Source organism: Chlamydotis macqueenii, chromosome 1 (assembly GCF_036417535.1).
Source record: "Chlamydotis macqueenii isolate bChlMac1 chromosome 1, bChlMac1.mat, whole genome shotgun sequence".
Classification (NCBI taxonomy): Eukaryota; Metazoa; Chordata; class Aves; order Otidiformes; family Otididae; genus Chlamydotis; species Chlamydotis macqueenii.
In genome coordinates, this window is record NC_141556.1 from 33554258 (window position 1) to 33576380 (window position 22123).

General features: G+C 41.3%; 2 protein-coding genes across 4 annotated transcripts in view; one reads left to right on the top strand and one right to left on the bottom strand.

Moving 5' to 3' along the window:
• Positions 1–926: 926 nt before the first annotated feature.
• Positions 927–14283, bottom strand: LOC147601997 (uncharacterized). The gene is made up of 3 exons (XM_086739934.1): positions 14196–14283; positions 12390–13213; positions 927–1052 (listed from the first exon to the last, which is right to left on the bottom strand). Exons 1-3 carry the CDS (start codon positions 14281–14283, stop codon positions 927–929), a joined length of 1038 nt encoding a protein of 345 aa, XP_086596060.1.
• Positions 14284–15274: 991 nt separating this feature from the next.
• The window catches only part of ARID2 (AT-rich interaction domain 2), a 101676-nt gene continuing 94827 nt past the window's right edge, over positions 15275–22123 (top strand). For 2 of the 3 annotated variants that reach the window (XM_086748370.1, XM_086748377.1), the window contains exons 1-3: positions 15275–15951; positions 16112–16205; positions 17336–17433. In XM_086748370.1, the coding sequence (XP_086604496.1) occupies positions 15860–15951; positions 16112–16205; positions 17336–17433 (284 nt within the window). In that variant the 5' untranslated portion in view covers positions 15275–15859. The other variant, XM_086748367.1, reaches the window with a different exon arrangement.

Here is a 22123-nt window from a genome sequence, read left to right on the forward strand (position 1 = left end):
GCATTTTAAGTGAAATTAAAAACTTCAATGGACATCAGCTGTGTCTGAGGCATCAATGACTACATTTAAGAGAAAAATGTGATGCTGCCCTCACAGTTCAGTCACAGCAATTCTGAAGCACGGGGATCTTTTTGCTGAACCTGGACCTGGTTTAGAAAGAAACTTTCAGTTAACTGAAAGAGAAATTCTGTCCTAACATCAAGTGCTTTATATAGCATTTCTCAGTTGCGTGAGAAGTACCACAGCTGGGCTGGAAGAGTGTGGACTTTGCAACTAAAATGTGACATTTTTACTTTTAAAAAGAGGGATAACTAAGTTACCTTGTTTCTTCATTTCCATTCCCAACTTTCCATGTCCTCTGCTCTAGCTCACATAATAAATACAGATGACTTTTTATAATGTCTTATTGTGAAAAAAAAAAAAAAAAAAAGGTTTTACACTGAAGAACATGAATTTACCTAACTTGGACTACTCTGAGCCTATCCCAAGGTCTAAACTGCATGCCATTTCTTCTCACTTCATATGCAGAGGCATTTGACTTGTCCTTCTGGAGCCTCCCAAGGCTTTCAAGGAATTCAAGGACCAAACCTGTACTTGGAGGGTAACACATGACAAGCCCTTGTGTTATTCTGCTGAAGCCAAGCCCCTAGTTGTTGAAGTAAGGCAGAGGTGGTGGTGAGGCTGATGTTGCTGCATTATCCTGGGCTCCAGCTCAACCCTTGCCCATCAGTGGAGTGGTGAAACTTCCACTGTGAGCTGTGAAAAGAGCTACCTCTCCCCTTGTTTTTCTAAAGCAGACCACAGGTTCAATGTGATAGACATGGCAAAGGGGAGGTTTTCTAACTGAAAATCAACAGTTAAAAGCCTGTACTTATTTTTCAGTTGCTTAACTTCACTGTTTATAACATAAAATTATAATTTGGGGTTCATTGCAATTTAATTCTTCCCTCCATGCTTATCAGGAAGTCATGAATCGGCAGACTGATGTGCTGTAGCTCCAGTGCCAAAGTGTTGCAGAGAGGAGGTAGAGGAAGCAGAAGCTGGAAAGAAGGCTAAAACAGAGAAGATTTACCAGAAATTAAAACAAATGGGTCTACAGAAGGGCAGCAGTCTGGAAAGTCAAGGGGAGACAATACAGTACTTCAGCATTTAGTTTTAATGTTGACTGAAAACATTAATTTTACAAAAATTAAGCCTGTGGTATGTGTCCTTTGCCTCTCTCATCTGTACGGAGACATGTAGGAAGCATAGCCATTCCAGCAGTATCCCATATCTGCACTACTTCAGATGTGGAATTTATTTCACATATACATTTACCTTAAAATTCACGCACAGAAAAATATAGAGGGAGGAAAAGGTGTATATGTACAGAAAATCTAAATATAGATGTGCCACGGTCCAAAAGGGTCTATCTTTGATTCTTCATGACTGAAGGAGAGAAACTTATTTCCAAATCTCAATCTTGAAAACATCCAGCAAACATGGCTCTTTATGGATATTTTAGGCTCAACCTCCCTCCATCCCCAATGCGTGCAAAGTCTGAATTTTAGGTCTTTGGATGCAATGCAACATTCTGTGACACACAGGCTGAAAGCAGGCAACAGAAGGAAAATGTAACAGAGTTGTTACCAGCCAAAATGCTTTTTCTAACTAATTTCTGTATTGTCTATGTCCATCCCACACGGACATGCTGCATGTAAAATGAAAGTTAGTTTTCTATTTCTGTTTCCTTGTAAATACCACAAGATGACAGTTGTACCCCACCTGCCCTGAAAAAGAAATAAAGAGCACAGGTAACTCTTCAGCCAGGTGCACCCCTTTCAAAACGCCTGTGGCAACAGGGCTAAGCAAACTAGAGGAAATATTTATCGGAAGACTCACCGTCATCCTTTTAAACAGCAACAAGAAACTGGTAGCAGCACCTAACTGTCTTGACTCCCTGATCAGCGAGAACAAGTGGGACAAAGCTTTATCCTGCTGTTGGTATCTGAATGGTGCGGATGCTGGAGCCTTCGAAGGTGGAATAGAGGAAGAGGGAGCCCTGCCTTTCCCTGATGCTTATTTCCACCTTCTCTTGCACTGATGCTGCTCATGAAACAGTGAATCTTCTTAGGTAACAAATCCCTCCAAAAGGTAACTTTTTTTGTCCTGTAAATTTTCATCTGAATTAATCTTTATCTAGGTTGCAGTACAGCTGTGTGAATGTTAATGCCAAGAGGAAGGAAGAATGGGATGAAGGTGGATGGTATGCTTCCATTTGGAAGCAGCAACAGTTTAAGCTGATCCACTAATTGTGGAACAACTTACCCGGTAACTGTTACTGAACCACTAGCAGTGGTTCCAGAACTTGTCATCGGTTTAAGTATTTACTGCATAACCGTAAAAAGCCACTCTGCTGCAGGATGAAGCTATTACTGCTGTTCAGAAACTCGCTAGTCAGACTGCTACCAATTCATGAGCTACTAGCTTGGCACATCAATTACTGTATTAGGTTAGTGATATCATTATGTAAATTATTTACCTGCAGGTTTTCAGCACCAAGGATTTGCCCAAAATGTCAGCTGTTCCTAGAACAAAACAGCACCACAAGACTCGCATTGGTCAAGAGGAGATATGGATACTGTGCATGCACATTTTCATGACTCAGAGGTGACCCCATGAAAAAACTGCCTCCCAAGTTATATCATAGTCCATATTTTGAGAAGATTTGAGCTTTTACATCAAAACCTGCCCAATAAAAGAGCTAGGAGTTGTCTGCTACATTTTTCCCCACTCTAAAAGTTTAAGGGGCTCTTAAAGTGCATGGAATATTTTATCCCAAATTAATTTTATGGATTGGGGTAAGCAGAGTCTTAAGTTAATATCTAATTTGGCACACAATTCAAGAGGTACTTCCTGTAGTAGCTAGCTTGTGGTAATGACATGTCATTTCTGTAGATTGTGTAAATTGCTGGCTCTGTTTTTATACTTCAATAAAATGTTTGCATAGCTCGTACTTCTCCTTTCATTACAATTAAGCAGGCAGAAGTTCAAACAACAAAACTTTACTGTTCATGTAAGTTAAATAACCACTGCAAAGTACAAAATGTTTTTGAAACAATGCAACGATGTGCAAACCACTGCTAAGTTGTACTGAAACTGCGGTGTACTTTAAGGAGTGACTGATGTGCAAAGGAAGGACACAAGAATCAGCTGCTTGCAATTCTCCCTTCCCCTCTCCCCACACCCTTATTTCTTCTGTAAGTGGTGCACCACAGAATATGAGGAAGAATACTTAGGGTGACTAAATTTTGGGATCAAACACTACAAATGGATATACACCCAAACTGTAACTTGTATCTAGTATTCAGACAAAAGATTATATATTCATAATAACAACCACTTCTTTCTTTCACCTCCACAAAACCACTGAAAAGTCCTTTTTTAGAGATAGTATACATATGAAGTATTTTAAAATAGGAAACTCTTTACAAAAAAATACTTGGCAACACCACTGCAGAATATGAACTCAATTGGTGACTTTCTTTGCAAGCATCTTTACTTACTGTGCTTGAGCAGTGAACTGGCAGCAGTTTTGTCCATTTAATTTTGAGATGAGCAAAGCAAAGCACGATAAAGAGAACAATGTATCAGTACTTAAGTCCTGACTACTTTTATAATTCATAAGATATTACACAGAATACCAGGACTCTGGTTTTGAGAGATGATCCAACATTTTCTGGGGACCACCGCTCAACTGCTGGACTCCAGTTCCCACAGACTTACACGTCTTTTAGGCACGTGAATTCAGGTCCTGGAAGAAGTGACGGGAGCTGTGACTTGAAGAGCTCCTGTTCTCTGACTGATATGTGGAGGGCACCAGCACAAAGAACGGCGCACTCAGCGAGGGTGGTACAGTGCTGTATTCGATAGTTTATGCTCGAAATGTGCCACCCTAGATAGCTGGCCTGCAGTGCACTCTCCTCCTGCCACACCCAGGCTTGTGCACCTGCCTATTTATTACCTCCTTTCCAAATGTTAAACTTCCCATAACATAACTGTGTTTACAAAGCTGTGGGTTTTAATATTTATTGCCACTCCCTATTTAAGATCATCAAGATTTACTAAGGCAATAACAAATAAACCCAAAGTATGTTTGGTGATTTCTGGCTCTGCTTTTGATAATTTTAAAATTTGTTCCTAACACCCAGTGAGCACTACTCTGCTGTGGCACTGGACACAGGGGAAACTTAAAAGAAACTCCTTCACCAGGCAGGACAACCCATTTTTCAAGACGCCTGGAGAGCTGTGGTCTTGAAGTGTGCATGCCAGCTTTTTAGAAGGAGTTCAGTCATCTACCAAGGTTGGGGAAGACCTGCTGGACTACCTAAAAGGCCATCTAAAATCCTGCCAATTTTTCCTTCAAAAATTTCCAAACTTCACATCCCCTCACTTTCCATGAAAAGATATAGAAGAGTACTGAAGCTGCTTCAATGATTTGTCTGAGAAGCGCCTGTTTCTCTCCTGCTGGCACTGAACCACTTGCAGACATACACAAGTCAGCTTCACTGACTTCTATGCCCAGGAACTGCAATTTGCCATTAAAACCAACAAGAACAAACAAAACAGAAGTCTTCCTTTTTGCATCTTCCCTGGGACTAGAAAAGCACCAAAAACCAGACTTTTAGTGACCTCTCACTATAACAAACGTGCAGTAAAACATCCAAATACCTAGTGGAGTATTAAATGAATAATTTTTTAATAGAATAATATTATTAACTTCAAGCTATAAAACTCAATTCTCCAGTAACTGTGCTTATGAAGATCATATAAAAGGAACTGGAAAGCTTTCCCTCTCCTCTCCCTCAACCACAGGGTTTTTTATTTGTGTTTTGGAGTTTTTTTTGTGGTGTCTCTGTCATGTGTCCCATTCCCCCCACCCCCCTTATTAGAGGCATGTGACCACAGAGTAGTCCTCTGTGTTCTAATTATATTGCTACAAGACACCTCCCAAACATTCTGTGAGGATGGGATGGGGACAGGGTAAGCACAAATAAAGCAAACAGCTGTGTAAAGCTCTTCTGTCATTCTCACACCTAACTGAAGCCAGTAGTACCACAATGAGGACAAAAAAAGCTCTTAACAGTATGCTCACTCGCCATCATCAGGCAGTCCTCTCTTAAAATTTAAACAAATAATTAAAAAAAAAAATTAGCAGGCAGTACTTACTAAGCCTTTGTTAGCAACAAAGCCAGCAGAAGCCCTTGAGCAGAGATTAGTAAACTAAGTAATCTTTTGGGAATTCTCCCAGGACATCCAGCTAGTTGAAGAAACTGTTCCAGTCTTGGACTGTGACCCTGTAACAACAGTTAGGACTGAATGGGGTGATCACAGCTCTGCCGAGCAAAGGGACACAGTTCCCTTAATGTACCCAAGGCTCACTTAATGTACCCAACATGACAGAATTCCTCCAGCTACTCTGAGCCCTAAGCCCATTTGAGTAAGCCGGCACTAAAATGACCACTGCAAAGAATATTTTTACTTCTTGGATTACAAGTACGGGACTTGCTACTCTTCTTTCATACACTGACTCTGTATTGGGCAGTGTTAATCTGAGTAATTAGCATTATGTTGGAATGAGCTGAGCGTATCACTGGAGAGCTGACTTCCTGTATTTGAGCCCAGTGTACAGATATTTTACAATCTCATTGCATATAGTGATGATAAATGCAAATAGAGCCCAATAGCTACTAGGATATGTTTTCAGGATTGAATTTCGATAGGACTTCAGGTTCCAAGACACCTTGTAAGAAGAAACAACTGAAGATACACTGTTTTTTCTGAACTTAAAAACTACTTGGGACAAAGTTTTCCGGGCCAGGTGTCTGCCTCAAGCTGTTGTTTTCAAAAGAACTTTTCAACAAGAATGCAAGGATGAAACTGGGGGAGAAAAAAAAACAAACAACTCTCATTTTTACTCAAGTAAAAAAAAAAAAAATCCTCTTAATGTACTTGAAAAGGCCTTTACTTTGAAGAGAGAATTTGAAATATAGTGGGAGAGCAGACTCTCGGTAGGCATATGCCTTTTGGGCAGTCTTCCTCTTGAACATCATGATAAAGCAATAAGCTTTTGAATCTCAAGCTGCACATGCATAGGGGAAAAAAAAAAAAAAAAAAAAAAAAAAAAAAAGAGCTCGAAGCTGGATTTTCTGAAAATTCTGTGGTATCAGCAATGCTGCAGGTTGGTCCCAGCAGTTACTCCTACCTGAGGCAGCAGTGGGGACTGCAGTTAAGGCTGGGGCTCCACTGTGCTCCATGCTCCCTCTTCTGGCACCCAGGCCAGCGCAGAGAGTCAGCAGCAGGCCTCGGGGGGCAGGGGAGGGATGGGTGGTGTTGGGAGGCTACAGCAAATGCATCCTGTTGGGTATACCCCATTTCTATTTCTGTCTTTATCAGGGATTTACACAGAGCAGCAAGTTTCTTGCATCGAACCGGTGGCCTCTGACAGACTGTTTCCGAGTTCCAAATTTGAGCCTCTGGAAACTAAATACAGGAATACCAAGCAGCATCTACCACGTGTATACAGCCTTCTTGACTGCAGCTTCTGAGCACTGCAAACATTTCAAAGACTAGAGCATGACAATAACCTTGGACTAGGAAAGCCCTATTAATGCAGACAGGACCATAGCATGTACACACATTTGTGAAAAAGCCTATGGCTGAATTTAACGCGGCTCAAAAGTTATGGCTAGCACTCCTATTGCTGAACTACTGCTACTCTCAAATAATCTGTAAATTATATCCATTGAAACTGTTATTTGATTAAATTAAGAACATGCCAAATTAGCAGGCATTCTTGTATTGAATTCCTCTGTGCCTTAGCTTTCTCAGCATTATAGTGATGATAATGCTACTGAGAACTTTGTGAACTCATTAGTATGAGCATTCAGATACTCTCCTAACTGTTACTCCAGAAAAGCCTGCAAGAAAATGCAGGGGAAAATAATAATAAAATAATAAACAGGTAAACATTTAAACATCATGCAGATACATAACCTCTCTTTTTTTTTTTAATTCAATGAGCAGTATCCATCTCAAACTGAAGGTTTATGCACTAAAAAAGTGATCATACAATTAAGGACTATCATAATACACATGCATGTCACACAGATGGAAAACAGAAACTATTAGACATTTAAAGTCAAGAACTCTTTGGCAGGTAAAAAAATAAATAAATAGAATATCTATGTATTTTCTTCTAGAAAGAAATACATTGGTCCTGGTATGAACTTGGCTGCAGCAAGTTACCCAAACTTTAAAAAAAGACCATTAAAAAACATCTTTGAAAGCTTAATTAGCGTATTCTGGCAAAAGGAGAGGATTCCTTAGCACAATACTTAAAAAACATGGGGAAACTTGCACTATCAAATATGTACCATAATTTCTGGATAGTACTGCAAACATGACAGAAACACCTGGATTAAGGACACACAACTCCATTTTCATAAGTGCTAAGCACAACTAATTCCAAAGGAATGCAATAGGGGCAACGTAATAGCTTGGCAACCTCTCGAAGGAAAAACTATGACACTATTTCATTTTCCTAAACCAAAGTGAAGAATGAGCCCAGAGTTATTAAAATAGAGGTAACAGATCAAACACAATATTCTAGGGGTTTCATTCACAGACAGGCTTACTTTACTTTTATTGTCTTACAAATTTAGATAAACCTGTAGCATTAACAAAAAAAAAAAATCCATTTTGACTTTGTAAACTAACACTAGAGTAATTTCATGAAGGATGAAGTGGCACAGGAAGAAGTTTCATTCCAAAAGATCATACTGCAAAGTCAGGGCACCACTATTTACACTGGGGAACTCACTACAAACAGTCCCTGGTGCAGCACGTGACTTCATTGGAAGTTTGTGTTCAAGAAACTGAAATAAAATACTTAAAACCTTATACTTAAGTTTTACTTAAAACTAATAAAGAAAACCTTAAGATTACAAATCAAGAGTGAATAGCTGCAGCTCTAAATATTCCTGAATCAGCAAAAGATGGAGACAAACTGTATAGTAACTGCATCTAAGGAGATCTATATCTGAAGTCGCCTGTGACACTGCTGAAAGTCCCCTACAGAGGGGGTTGCCCCACCCAGAATTAAGAGTTCTTCCTCACTCCTTTTCTTGAGTCCATATTTTCTTTCACCTCCCTTTTTCTTTCTTCAGCAGGATTGCAAGAATTCTTCCAGCTTCAGTACTGTTCTCCAACACACGCAAGGGAGTCTCAGAGAGGGAAGAGACCCTTCTGTGGCCTGCAGTTTCCCCATTCTGCACACAAGCTCGATAAGGACAAAGCTAAGCAGACTAGTTTGCATAACGCATTTTTAACACTGCTACCCTAAATATCCACAGACTGTACTTTTGCTTCTTGGTAAGGGGTTAGAGAACTACGCTCCTTCTTCTCTAAAACAGTGTTAGGTACATCTCAGCTCGAAACCAGACACTGCCCCAGCTCTGTGCATCAATCGCTGTTACACAGTGATCCTGGTAGCTCTGGAAGCTCCAAGATCAAGAATTGATGGAGCATATATACACTCTATTTCTCCTACTTTTTCCTAAGCAACTTTGGTTATCCTGTTTGCAGCAAGATTCTGTGTAAGACAGATCTTCTGCTAAGGTTCAAAATACAGAAATAGTAGGAGCTCAGCCTAATAAACATTTTAATAATACCTGGGGATTAACAGAGTCATAGATTCCCCTAAGAGCTTCAAATGCTATCCTGTTACTGCAAGCCACAGGAACTGATACTTGACTACATTTGTTAGCCCTTTATATGTAAACAACCTCAAAAACTGTTTCTCACTAGCTGTTTTCAGTTATGTTAGACACTACTGCAGTTAAACAGTTTTAAGTCCAACGTTTTAAATGTGATTTTCAAGTTAGGTGTCCCATCAGCGTGTGACCAATGCAGCAAGTTTGAGATTTGTTTTTCCTTTCAGCTAGTCTGAAAATAGAGACTTCTTTTTATCGAGGCAACACAACAGCATTCAATGCAATGCTCCCCATCTACCAGCAGTCTGTAAGAGCAAATCAATATTAACTAGATCACCAACAGATAGACTAAGAATCATAATTAAACAACAAATTTTCTCCTTCAAAAGTGCATCTGTGGGTATTTATGTCTTTTCACTGCTTTTAAGTGTCTGATTTGCTTGGGCAACTTCAATAGATTAGTTAGCTTAAATGTTATTTAATCAGTATTTTTTTTTATTTATTACTTAAGTTTTCAGAAAAGGTTTTGCACCATTACATTGAAATGCATAAATTGTCACATGTATTGTCTATCCACACACTCACAGTCGCACGAACTACTTCCCCTTTTATTTATGCCTATATAAAAGTTAACTAAGGCAACCGCTTACTCAGAGAAATTTCTACGTATTTTTAGCTGCTGTTGACTGCCATTTGAATTGGTAAAAATATATAGATGAGACAGTGCTACGTGACAAGCAAATATTGCTGGCAGATCTGCAATACTGAGAACTCTCCTACTAGTAGCATTCTCCCACTTAGACTTCTAACAAACATTATGAAGTTACAAGGTTTGGTTTTGCTTTAAGTTAACTAGACCTTCCCCATCCATGCGAGATACCATCACTCTTACTGTACACAAACCCTTAAAGTTTGAGCCAAATTTAACCTGATCGTTTCCATATTTCTCAGCATGGTTCCTTTTTAAAATTCAGAACTCTCTGAGTTTTGCATCTCAATCAAACTTTCACACATCCAACCAGAAACATGAATCACACTAGTGCTATTTCAGGGAACATGTACAGCCATAGTGGCATGGGAAGTGTGCCAACCACCAGATCACACAAACACAGAGGTAATCACAAAGTAATGCTCGAAACAGGTAATTTACTAAGTGCAAATATATTTTTTTTCTTTTTAAAAAACTTGCACCGGTTTGCTGTCAGGACACTTGTGACTTCTGTGCTGCAGACCGATGGTTATTAGAATCTCCACATATTTTCCGCCATTAAGGGCCTAATCTGCATTACAGGTATGATAATTAAGAAATGCAGCAAATATTTTCACCTGTAAGAAAAGGATATGAATTTGAGAATCTTTCTAAACTTACTGTTGAAATACTGCCAACCCAAGTGTTAAGAACACGTAAGTCAGGACCTACAAAAGAATTACGATTTCAAAAGCAATGCAGTTTTGAAATCAAGTGGGAGTGCATTCAAGTATTTATTTTTACTTCTCCTTCAGTTACATTTAGGGTTTTCCTGCTTCATGTTTCATACTTCATTGCACAACTAAAAAACCCTCAACTTCGAAGCGTTTTTAAGAGCTTAGATGACGACAAAATTCATTGATTCCAAGAGGTGGACCTTTGTGAAGAATAGCAAGTATTAGAAAATCACAATAATTACAGGTAACATCTTTCAAAGTGTTTAATCAAGTTATTTGAGTAGTTACAACAGCATTTATGTAGCCTGTTTTCCCTTCTGTTTTATTTCTTGAGTAGTAATACCATAAAAATAAGTTGAAATGAGGAAGGCACACAACTTGTTAGGAGATTTAGGAGGGAAGTGTCATATGTCATTCAAATAACTTAAGAAGTTGGTTCTTTTCAATGTGAAAGCTTTTTTTTTAAAAAAAATATTATCTAAACTAAGTCCGCTGGGGTAATTAAGTTCCACTAACCGTAGTGGAAATTCTGTACAAGTGTGCAGAAGTAGCCTGTAATACTGTACACCTGCTTTCCCATCTTTGCTGTACTGTTTAGCAGTTCATTTTATGCATAAGACCTTTAATATATGATTTAATACTGTACCACTGAAGACTAGCCAGTTACGGTCTATACAAAGCAGTAGCATCTTTAAAAGAAGCTAGCATACTAACATGCAATAAAAAAAAAAAAAAATTAAAATACTATTCAGTAAGAAGGGGTAGGACTAATGCCTTGCTGAGTAAATGCCCCTTGTTGAAGTGTAAGTTTGTCACAGCAAGCTGTGCAAACAGTGAAGTCTTTAGCCTAACATACACAGCTAACTCCAACACTTTAACATTTTTTATTAAAAACGGTTGAGGCGAATGTCACTAAAAATTACCACTGGCTTTCTCACCCTTTCTCCTCTACTAGATCCTAATCCTGTAATTCTTGTGTTTATTTTCAGATTGTACCTACATTATACGCTACTGTCTGTGGTCTTAAAGAGTGAATTTACTCTCTTCCCTAGCCCATCTAATGGGCTGCATTTTCTAAACCCACATATATACACAAGCACATACACGCAAACAAATAAAACACACTAAACTTCAGTTTCTAAGGATTTACAGTTCACTGTTTACTGTAAGTAGCATTCAGCTAGTGATACTAGTTACTCTAATCAAAATGTAATGTTGCCACAATTCAAAAGCAGCACAAGCAGAAATGAAAATGGAAATGAGCAAGAATATTTCACCCAACAGAAAGCAAATGCAGAGTTAGTGGCACACTGACAAGAGCAATCGTGGCCTGCTCTCTGGATAGCAGCATTTCAGCACATAGATTATAAGCACAAAATTTAATATTGACGATTCAAGAAAAAAGTTTGAAACTGAAACACAGGATACGGCTATTAGAACAGCAGATTCACTTAGCAGAGTTGTAGCTTAAAAAAGCTACCTACACACACAAAACGAATAAACAAACAAAAAAAAAAACCCACTAAAAAACCCCACCCAATCACTACAGAACAGTGACAATCCAGTTACTGGATCTGCAGTCTGTCTGCAAGAATGCTCATTCCACACATAACATCTACACACTGAAATTTGTTTTATATGATAACTTTTACAAGCCGTTTATAATTGTACAAGTTTTATTTTACAATTTAAATAAATTCAAATTGCACTGACAGGTACTATACAGAGATCAATAAAGGATTTTTTTTTTTATAACTAGCAAGACTTTTTCCCCTTTTTCCCTACATTTAATCTTTGACTCCTTAATATGCAAGAAGAGATATTTTGTAATTCTTAAATATCAGCGTAATTTGAGTACACTTAAAAATTATCATTTCTACCAGATATAAATGTATAAATACAAATCAACCTTTATTTAACACCATTAAAATGCATGCATATTAAGACAGCAAAATCAGAAAAAAAAAAAAGGTCTTAATTCACAAGCCCTTTCTCTGCCTCAAAAAAAGAGGGGAGCCCCCGTCAACGTAAAAACAACAAAACCGGTAGTGCAATACTATAGTATTCACCACCTTATCATAGGGGATCTCCAGCTATTCCAGCTATAAGCTGAAGAACCAAGCTCTAAGAACCAAGACATCGTTAATGTAAAACAGTAATTATTACCAAGCTGGCATCGCAAGATCAGAGTCCAACACAGACATTTTGTACCTTGGTGGCGGATAGTGTTACTTGAAGCATCAGCCTAATAGCCGGTTTATTCATAAGGCACGCACTAAAATGAAACAAACAGTCATTAAGTGCTGACAGTGACCTAGTTAGCCACGTAAGGAGCCAGACCGTCCTGTCATTCATTACAGGTTCCCCGGAATTCGCCGGGAACGGTCCCGTCCGCCCGGGCTGCGCGGGAGGGCGGGAGCGGGGGAGCAGCGCCTCCGGCCCGGGCAGCCCCGGGCTCCCGCGCCCGCCGCGGCCCGCCCGGCCCCGCGTCGCCTGCCGCTCCCGCCGCCCCCCCGCCTCTGAAGCCCTCGGATCTCCATGAACTGGGCGCCGGCGAGCGGCGGAGCCGGCGCGGGAAGCGCCAAGGCCGCCTGCCTTCGCCTTCCCCTCCCCCGCGCCGCGGCTCCGGCAGCTCCGCACTGGGATAAGGCAGCCTCTGACTCGCTCGCTGCTCGCGTCCCCCTTCACCTCCCTCTTCTCCCTCCCCCAACGCGCACACTTGATCGAAAGTCTCCTCTCGGCGGCGGGAGGGCGGTGAAATCCTTCGCTCTCCTCCCTCCGCTCTCTGTAACGCGAACGAGCCGCCGCCTTCTGTTCCTCAGCCGTGGCCAAGTCGGCGTTTTGTTGACAGGCTCTGCTGGGCACAAAATGGGGCTGCCGCTTCCATGGGCGCCGCCATTTTGTGAGGAACCGCCGCGCTATAGCTGTAAGCCGCAACCTCAGTAGCGGCGGCAACGGCAGCCCAGGCGCGCCGGAGCGGCGGCCGGGGTCTGTGTAATGGTTGAATAAAGTGACCCCCTCTAGGGAATCCCCAGCTGACAGTTACGTAAGGGACCGTGCGCAATTGCTGTGCTTAGCATGGAAACCCACCTAGCCCTGCTACGCAATTTGCCTATCCTCCCCTCTGCCACCCGCTCCCCTTCCCCACAGCACCCGGTCGAGGAAAGCGACTCACCTCTGCCGACCGCCCCTCGCGGAGGGGAGACCCCCTGCTTTTAAGGAATTTTAAGGCATGATTAAAAACCACCGCCCTCTTGGGAAGGAAGGCTTAGCTGTGTATGTCTGAAAGAGCGATTTAGCCTTCCAATTCCTTCTTCTAAACCTCTCTCATCTGGCTTTGGGAGTTTTGTGCATACTGTTGCTGAAATAGCAGAAACTCGGGAGTGTCACAGACAGGAGCTGCAGACCAGGATCGGCTGCAGATCTAATTTTGGGGGGATAGGGGGGTGGGGGCTCTTAATGCTACAGTGAATAGGCACTATGCATTCCTTACACTGAAATTCATGCACCACCACTCCATGTACACAGAGAGGACAACTTCCAATACGGAGTATTAATTTGAAACTGAGGGATTTCTTCCCTCCCACCCTCCCCCACCCCAAAGTGTGAGCCCAGGGTAAATCTTACCAAGAATCTTACTAGATCTCTGTCTCTATGGCTATGTTCAAGCTGAAACAGCACTCAAGTCCAAAGGAAAAAAAAAATCTTTGAAAAAATGTTTTATTTCCTGAAGTAAGTTAGTACATGGAGTAGAAAGGAATTATAGTTTTCGTTCTCTAAGTGCTCACTTGGGGCCATAATGTGCCATTGATTTTAAAACACAGCTCCTTACTGACTGTAATGAGGAGTTCTGCTTAAAGAAAACTAAAGGTCCAATCTGGCCTTGGATTTCAATGTACTGGTTGTGAGGGGAAAATGTTCCCCCAGAGTCTCTTAAACTGGAGGAAGTGCTCACCTGCAGCTCTGTTTGCTTGCCAGGGAAGGACAAATGCCCACCTGGACCACCACTTGCTTTACCTGAGGAGAAAAGGTTCGATGGACGGCACCGGCCCACTGCATGGGCCCCTTCCCACTCCCTTTTGCCCCAAGCGGCGCGGGGCTCCATCGTGGTCGGTGGGCAGGTCCCCTCTATGGAAAACATGTCAGGAGACAAAAGTGTTTACAAACACTGTACACACCACGGGCAGAGGGGAACGTGGCCTGCAGTGCTGCTGTTGGCTACTGCCTATCCAGGGTGAGGGCCAAGATCTTCCTCCTTCATTAGTTTTATGCTGTATGTTCCACTCATCAACATACAGCAACATGTAAACGGCTTAGGTTGAGTACAGTAGTCCTAAAGCACTCTGATTACAGGCCGTGGTATCTCCAAGGAAGAAAAAAACCAAACACGTCTTTATGGAGGGAGCCAGAGCTCAGGCCCCTCCTGGCAAACCTCTCCACAGCACCCCCTGCTCGGCACTCTCCTTTCGGGCGTTTTAAATACCTCACCTCTCGAAATGAGGGGTTCCTGCTCCCCCCCTCCCGCCCCCGCCGTGCCATCCGGGGCGACTTCCTGCCCTTGGAAACGGCTGACACGGGGGGGAGGCGGGGGGGGGACGACTCGGAAACTTTTTCAAAAGTCCGAATCCACCAGTGCCCCCTTCAGTTGTTGTTTTCTCTCCCCTTGAACTCAGGGCGTTGGGCTTAGTCCAATTAAAAAATTCAGCCCCGCTTTCCAAATCCACCTTTCCTGCCCTCCCCCCCACCCCCCCGCGCCGCCCGCCAGCGCGGAGAGGCCGATCGGTGCGAGCCTGGCGAGGGAGGGCCCTTTCCCCGGCCCCCTAGCCCCGGAACAACCGGTAGTAGCCGTTTTTTTCCTCTCCTCTTCTCCTTCTCCCTCGCCTCTTTCCGCCCGGCTTTGTGTGAAGTTTGCGGCACATTGCAGATGAGCCCTTAGCGGCGAGAGGAGCCTATTGTTCCCCGCCAGGAACTGCTTGCTGGGGCTGTGCTGGCTTTTGCCTTTAGAGCAGCCTCCTGCAGTACCGGGACCGGCCTGCGGGGTCCGCTGTGTTGCGCTCTCGTCCAGGCAGAAGCACGGCGGCCTCAGATCTTTTTGTCTGAGAGAGAAGAGAAGTGAATCCCGCTGCCGCCGCCACCGCCGCCGCCGCCGCTGCCGTCGCTGTACAGTGTGTGTGTGTGAGAGAGGGAGCGAGGGAGCGAGCGAGGGAGAGGGAGATCGCATGGAGCCGCGGCTGTAACACACACACACTGTCAATACCTCACTCCGGCTCCCCCCCCCCACCCCACCACAACAGTAACCCAATTCATTGTGCGATCCAGCAGCACCATGTTGAGTCTCATGTGCAGGCTGGATCGGTTGGGTTTGTGGTGCTGAGAGAGGCAGCAGCAGCGGGAGGAGGAATTACTGAGAGGTGCCCCTCTCCCTCCCTCCCTGTCTCTTTGCCTGTGTGTTGTGTGGAGACAGGACTCGCAATTACCACACTCTCTGGGCTCCCTTATTCCTTTTAAACTTTTTTTTAAACAAGCCCCTCTCCATGGCTGATCCCCGGCCGAGCACGGGCACCTGGGTCTCTTAAAGACAAGGAGGAGCCGGGGATTGTTGTTGTTGTTGTCGGCCGTTTTTTTTTTTTTTTTTTCAAATTGGATTTTTTTTTTTTACGAGGACCTTTTTTAATACAAAAATGGCAAATTCAACGGGTAAAAACCACGCAGACCAGCGGAGAAAGGGACTCGCTTTCCTGGACGAGCTGCGGCAGTTTCACCACAGCAGAGGGTGAGGAAAATGGGGAGATGGAACGGGAGGGGGGGAGGCTTTTAAACCGACCAGATCCAACTTCCAGCCCCTTCCCTGAAGGACACGGCAGCCCCAGCGAGGGGAGAAAAGGGGGCAGAGCTGACAAGTTGTGGTGTTTTGTGTGTATCTCCTTTGGCAGGTCTCCTTTTAAGAAGATCCCCGTGGTGGGTGGGAAGGAGCTGGATCTTCACGCTCTCTATACCAGAGTCACCACTTTAGGCGGATTTGGGAAGGTGAGTGGAAGTTTTAATTTGGCTTTCCCTCCCACTAACCTCTTCCCAAAAGTCTCCTCTGACCCCCGGGGGCGGCGGGGGGAGCCGGGGTGGCCGGGAACCGTCCTATTTAAAGCCGGTTAGAGAAGGTGGGGGGTGGAAGAAGGAAGCGAGGAGACAGGCAGGTTGGTGGCTTGGCCTTGTCGGCGGAGCGATGAAGGGGGATCCGGGGGTACGGCGCACACCCCGCCCGTGCCTCCCCCGGAGCCCCTCGCCCCTGCCCCCCTTCCCCGGGAGAAAGCGAGGAGGGAGCAGAGAGCTCCGGTCGGCGAGAGGCAGTTTCTTTCGGTTGTGGTGGCAGCTCTGCGTGTCTCTCTCTCTCTCTCTCTCACAGAGGGAGAGACAGAGAGGAGAGAGTCTGAGTGCAGTTTTAGTGCAACTCAAAATTAGCGGGCATGTTTAACATCGATAATCGGCACGGAGCATGGGCTAGGAAACGATCCTCGCAGCCGGGGGGGGCCGGGCGCTGCCCACCGAGCCCTTCCCGGAGAAAAATAACAAAAGGGGCACCCAAGACGGTGTGTAATCAAATAGCCATCTTTAGGCTTCAAGGCTAGGGACAGAAATGTAGGCCTCAAAAGAAAGGCCTCTCTCCGGCTGTGGCTCCGGCTGGGGGGGACCCCCCGGGAGGGCGCCCCCGCGCCCCGCAGGCCAGGGGGCGCCCCCGCCAAGGCTGCCCCGCCGGATTTTAAACTTCTTTGGGTTTTTAACGGACCGCGGTAGGATTTAAAAGGGGGCGACAGAGGGACTCCCGATTGGTTATTGTCCAGGCAGTAAAAACAAAAACAAACAAACCCCAAAACAACACAAACGCTCCCGGCCTCCCCCCTCGGAAAAAAATAATGCTTGTATTAAAAAATAAATGGAGTAAAATACCGGCGAGAAGCGGGATTATTCCCGTGGGGGAAATGCCACCGACTGTCACTAAAATACACAGTCCTAAATCCCATATACATTCGTGTTTATGTCTTTTTATATATTTATCCATTTGCTTTGTGGCAGCTTGTGTTTTTTGGTGATGTTTGCTGTCGACGAGGTGTTCGTGTGTACGTTGTGTATCTCGGCCTTGTGTGTTGTTTTTTTTTTGACAGGTATCAGAGAAGAATCAGTGGGGAGAAATTGTAGAGGAGTTTAACTTTCCCAGAAGTTGTTCTAACGCTGCCTTCGCTTTAAAACAGTATTACTTGCGGTGAGTGCTATCAAGCTGTTGCAGTAGTATTTTTGAGTGTGGGTTTATATTTGGTTTTCAGTGTGTGCCATAATAAAAAATAATACCCCTACTCTTTAAAAATGCTATAAAATAAAGCAGAAAGAACTTGTAATTCCTTACTGGTCTGGTGCAGTGGTCAGTTAAAGGTAATTCTGTTTTGTAGTTATTTTATTTGTATTTTGCATCTGCAAGCCTTAAACTTTGAAGGGATCCCAAGTATATAAACGATATATGTCAGAGCCATTTTTATTTTTTTTATTTTTTTTTTTTTAGAACGTTGGTACTGAAGGACTGTTACTATGAGATCATGTTATTGTAGTTAGAGAAACTTAGGTTAATTTTTGGAGCACTGAAATGTGTTGGTGTATGTAAACTTGTTTACTGCTTAGTGGGGTCAGATATTGAATGAAAATGCATCTGCAGGAAGGTAGACTGCTTTGGATAAATTCTGTTGCTATCAATTACTAGCAACATACATTATTTTCTGTTTTAGAGTACAGAGAGCTAATTTTTTTTTTTTTTGTTACTTGAAAAGTAGTGGATTTCTGCAGTTTTGAAGAATAAGATTATATTCTTTTAAATGATACAGGCTATTTTTTGTGATGCAGATTATTTTTTAGTGTAGCATGGAGTTCATGTTGAATATTTTAAATTACTGTGTGTGGTACTGTTCAGTTACTAGATGACTTTTTAAAAAAATAATTTTTATTAACTTTTGGTGAATATTGTCTGTGTGAAAGATTTTTAAATCATTGCATATATAGTGGTTTTAAATGCTATATATATACAATTATATTTAATTTAGAATAAAGTTTTATGTGCATCGGTTAAGGAATGTAATTTTCTGTTTCTGAATTCTAAAAATGATATTTTTAATTGCGATTAATAATATAGATGTACAATATGTACGAAAGATATGTGGGCTTTTGGACTTCTGTTTTGGTGATCTGAGTACACACGAGCTTTATCTGCCTCTAGTTTGGCCTTCTGAATTAGGATATGCAGTAATTGTACAGGTGCACTTTCTATTGGTTGTCCTAGATTGACTTCCAGCTTGAAGCTGTAGAGTTCATAGCACAGTGGAGCAGTTATTGAGTTACAATGATGTCTGGAAACCTTAGTCAGATATCTATAGTTACTGAATTTTCTTTTTTTTTGGTGGTGACATATGATTGCTTTAAGATCCAGACTAAGAAAAGAAATTACTGTTGTTAATAGCTTTTGCAAAGTTTATGATTGCTAGGAGGCCTAGGAACAAAGTGGGAAACTCACTTTTAGGATGGTCTTCTCTGGTGTTGGTTTTTTTTGGGTTTTTTTTTCCCCGCCCCCTCTATACATAATATTGAGATGGTGTTGCTGAAGATTTGTTGGATCATAGAAAGCAGTTTTTTGCTTTTTGAATTTTTCTGTTGGACCATGTAGTCTGTTACTTGAAAAGATTTTGCATACAATTTGCAAAATGGTAGGTTTTTTTGTTTTTAACGTTTCCTTTTTATTTCCATATTTTATAAGTGTTTGAATGGCCTGACTTTTTGCAGTAGAAGGTTGTATGTCATTTGTGTTTACATCCATATTTTGAAAACATTTATATGCTGTGACAGGTAACACAATTAATGTTAATTTAGCCTTCTAATGACTATTAATTTTTAATAAGATACTACTTTTTAATTTAGAATCAGATGGACAAAAGTGTTATTTTTTGTTATTAACATGCTGGTATTGACATTTAAAATATAGATGCTGAAAATATATGTAAATGATTGCATACAAATAATTGGAAGGGTTTTTTATTTGTTTGGAATTTAGGAAAAAAGTTGATAAACAGTTAAGATGAAGAATCTTTACAAATGTCTGTTTTATCATAATCTCTGTGATTTACTTAGGCCATTCTGAAATAAACTGTCAAGGTTGTTGGTTTTGGGGTGGATTGGGTTTTAGTGGTTTTGTTTTCTGGTTTTTTTTTTGTTGTTGTTTTTGTTTTTTTTTTTTTAAATTACTGCTTTACTCACTGTTGCTTCTCACATAACCTAAGTTTGATGTGAACTGTTTCCCAGCTGAGTTTACCTCCTTACATGTGCAGTAATAAGACTGTATATACACGTGTATCTCTGCTAGGTTAATGTTCGTTTAGTTTTAACCTAGAAGGTTTAGAGGGGGATTTGGTTATAGGGAAAGAAGAAATGCTCTAATGATAATTTTGTAAAAAGAGTCTTGTTTATCCTTGTTGAAGAAGATAACCTCAGGTTTCTTACAGGGCTAGATTTTAATGAACTGCTGAGCGATTACCCTTGGAAAAAAAAATTCTTCTTGAGTCTCAAGTATGACTATAATCTTGGCCTCACTATTGTAATGACTTTGCAAACAAAGCCAAACAAAATGAGGCCTATCAACTTATATATAAATTTTTATCCAGTTGTATGTTGTGTGTCCTGTAAAGTGAGGAATCCGCATGGCAGAGGGGACCCTGTTGAATTCAGAGGGATTCAGTGGTGTGCACCTACGTGCTTACATTTGCAGATTTGGATTCATGATGGTTTGTGATGAAAGTAGCTTCTTTCTATGAAACATCTGGCATGCCATGTTTGCTGAGATAAGATCTCAAGCTACATGGACCACTTGCTCGTTTTGCTGTGTTCTCTCAAATAATGCTGTCATTTTGACTTAAAATTACTGTGTAAATAATTTAGAAAGTTGAATTATTTGTGTGATGTCAGTAGTCCTGTTGGCTTGATCAAACTGAATGTTTTGCAAAACAGTCACCACGTTATAGTTTTTCTAGGCAGTTTTGAAGTGTGTCTTTTTTATTTAGATAACTTTTTCATTTTTACTTTTACAGAGTTTTACTGAGTGTCTTTGGGAATGTGTGTTAGGCTTCGTTAAAGATGTGAGTTGTTTAATTTTCTGATATAGTTCAGATAGGCTTTATGATATTTGAATACATGATAGACAGTCCTATCTAGTCCTCCCTTGCACTGCCCTCTCTTTTCTCTCACTGGAAAAAGTTATTTAAAATAGGGAAAGTCTCAACCATTCAAACTTTGTGCCTGAGTTACTTTGAGCTGTCTGACAGGTGAAGTAATTTATGCACTGTGGTTCTTAGTGAGCAGTCAAAAGCCACAGTGCCGATAACCATTGATAGACTGTACTTGTTAATGTAGTTCTGTAAGTCTCTACAGCATCAGAGTGTAATTTTCTTGGATGTAGTGCAAATTAGATGTTTCACCTCAATTGAGGTGAATTAATAAAGCATTTTCTAAATGCTTCTCTAAAGATTATTTTATAATGTTAATGAAAATATTTTAATATGGGGTAATAAATGTAAACATCAGTAATGTGGGCATGCTTTTACGTTTTTGTTAGTTGGTAAACATACAGTAGGTGAAAACAAAGTTAACACAAAATATAGCCTGGTTTTTTATGTTAATGGTTGATTAGGTTACAGTCCTTCAAAGAAATGGGCCAATGTGACCTCATATGTTAGTATACGGTTCTGTTGGTTTTCATGTGAGTGTAAGCAATACATGTGTTTGTTGTGGGTCTTCATCTGTTCTTGGGGAGTGAGAGACCTTGTAAACTAGATGTGCAAATGAACTATGCCTTAACTGAATGAAAAATCAATTTGCTTTTAAAAGGTTTTTATCTGCATTAAGATAAATTGTGTGAAAGAACTAAGTGTAAAGTAAAATAAGTTTAAGCCTCAGTTCTGCAGAGAATTTCTGAAAGGTGGGAAGCAGGTGTGTATTGTGAGCTTCTGGCAAAGGGAGCAGAAATAAGTTAATACTGGTTAAAGGTGAAAAAGAACTTGCTGTTGTAAATATTGGGGAGGTAAGGGGAAGTCAAGTAGAAAGGAAAGAGGTCAGCTCAGAAATGAGAAGTTGTATAAAGTTACTATAAAGACAAGCCATTATGCTGAATTTCCTGAAATTCCATATATAGTAGGATGAAAAAGTGTGAGCAGTTAAAAATTAGGACCATATGAAATTGTTACTGACAACAAACAGAGGAGGTTCTTGAAAGATTTGAAGATATTTATATTTGATCTTCAAGATGTCACTAAGAAATTGAATAATAGTACTGATATCTTTAAAAAAAAAAAGGAGGGGGAAAGAAAAAGAAAATCCCATGAGCTGAAGAACTAGATAAATTTTAAGGGATTCTGTTCCTAGTAAAATAATGGCAGAAATATTGGGGAAGCAATTATAAGAAGCTTGGAATTTTCCAAGCAAAAATACTTAAAAAGAGTTTTCTTTGTTATTCTTGCTCAGTGTTTAAAATTAGGATCTGATGCTGCAGCAGCATCTGTGCAGAGATCAGTGAGTATGGAGAAGTACAGGACGGGCTTGCTTGCCAGATCTGATTGCAGGTTCAAGGCCTCAGTGGATGAAGAGAAAGTTGGAGCTATAGTAATATTTTACATATTTTCTAAAGTTCAAATAAATCTCAAAATCTCTCATTAACAAATTATTTATGTATCTGGATAGTCATCTGAATGAAAAATTGGTTGAAGGACTATAAACAAAAATAGAACAAAGTATAAAAAATAGATTTGGTAAGTCACAGCAGTTTTAGGTGCTGAAAGAGTAGCATAAGTGCTTACATATGCACATAATAATATAAGTTTAGCCATTTTAGGCATATTTACTGTTACATTTAACTTTACGAGAAGGTG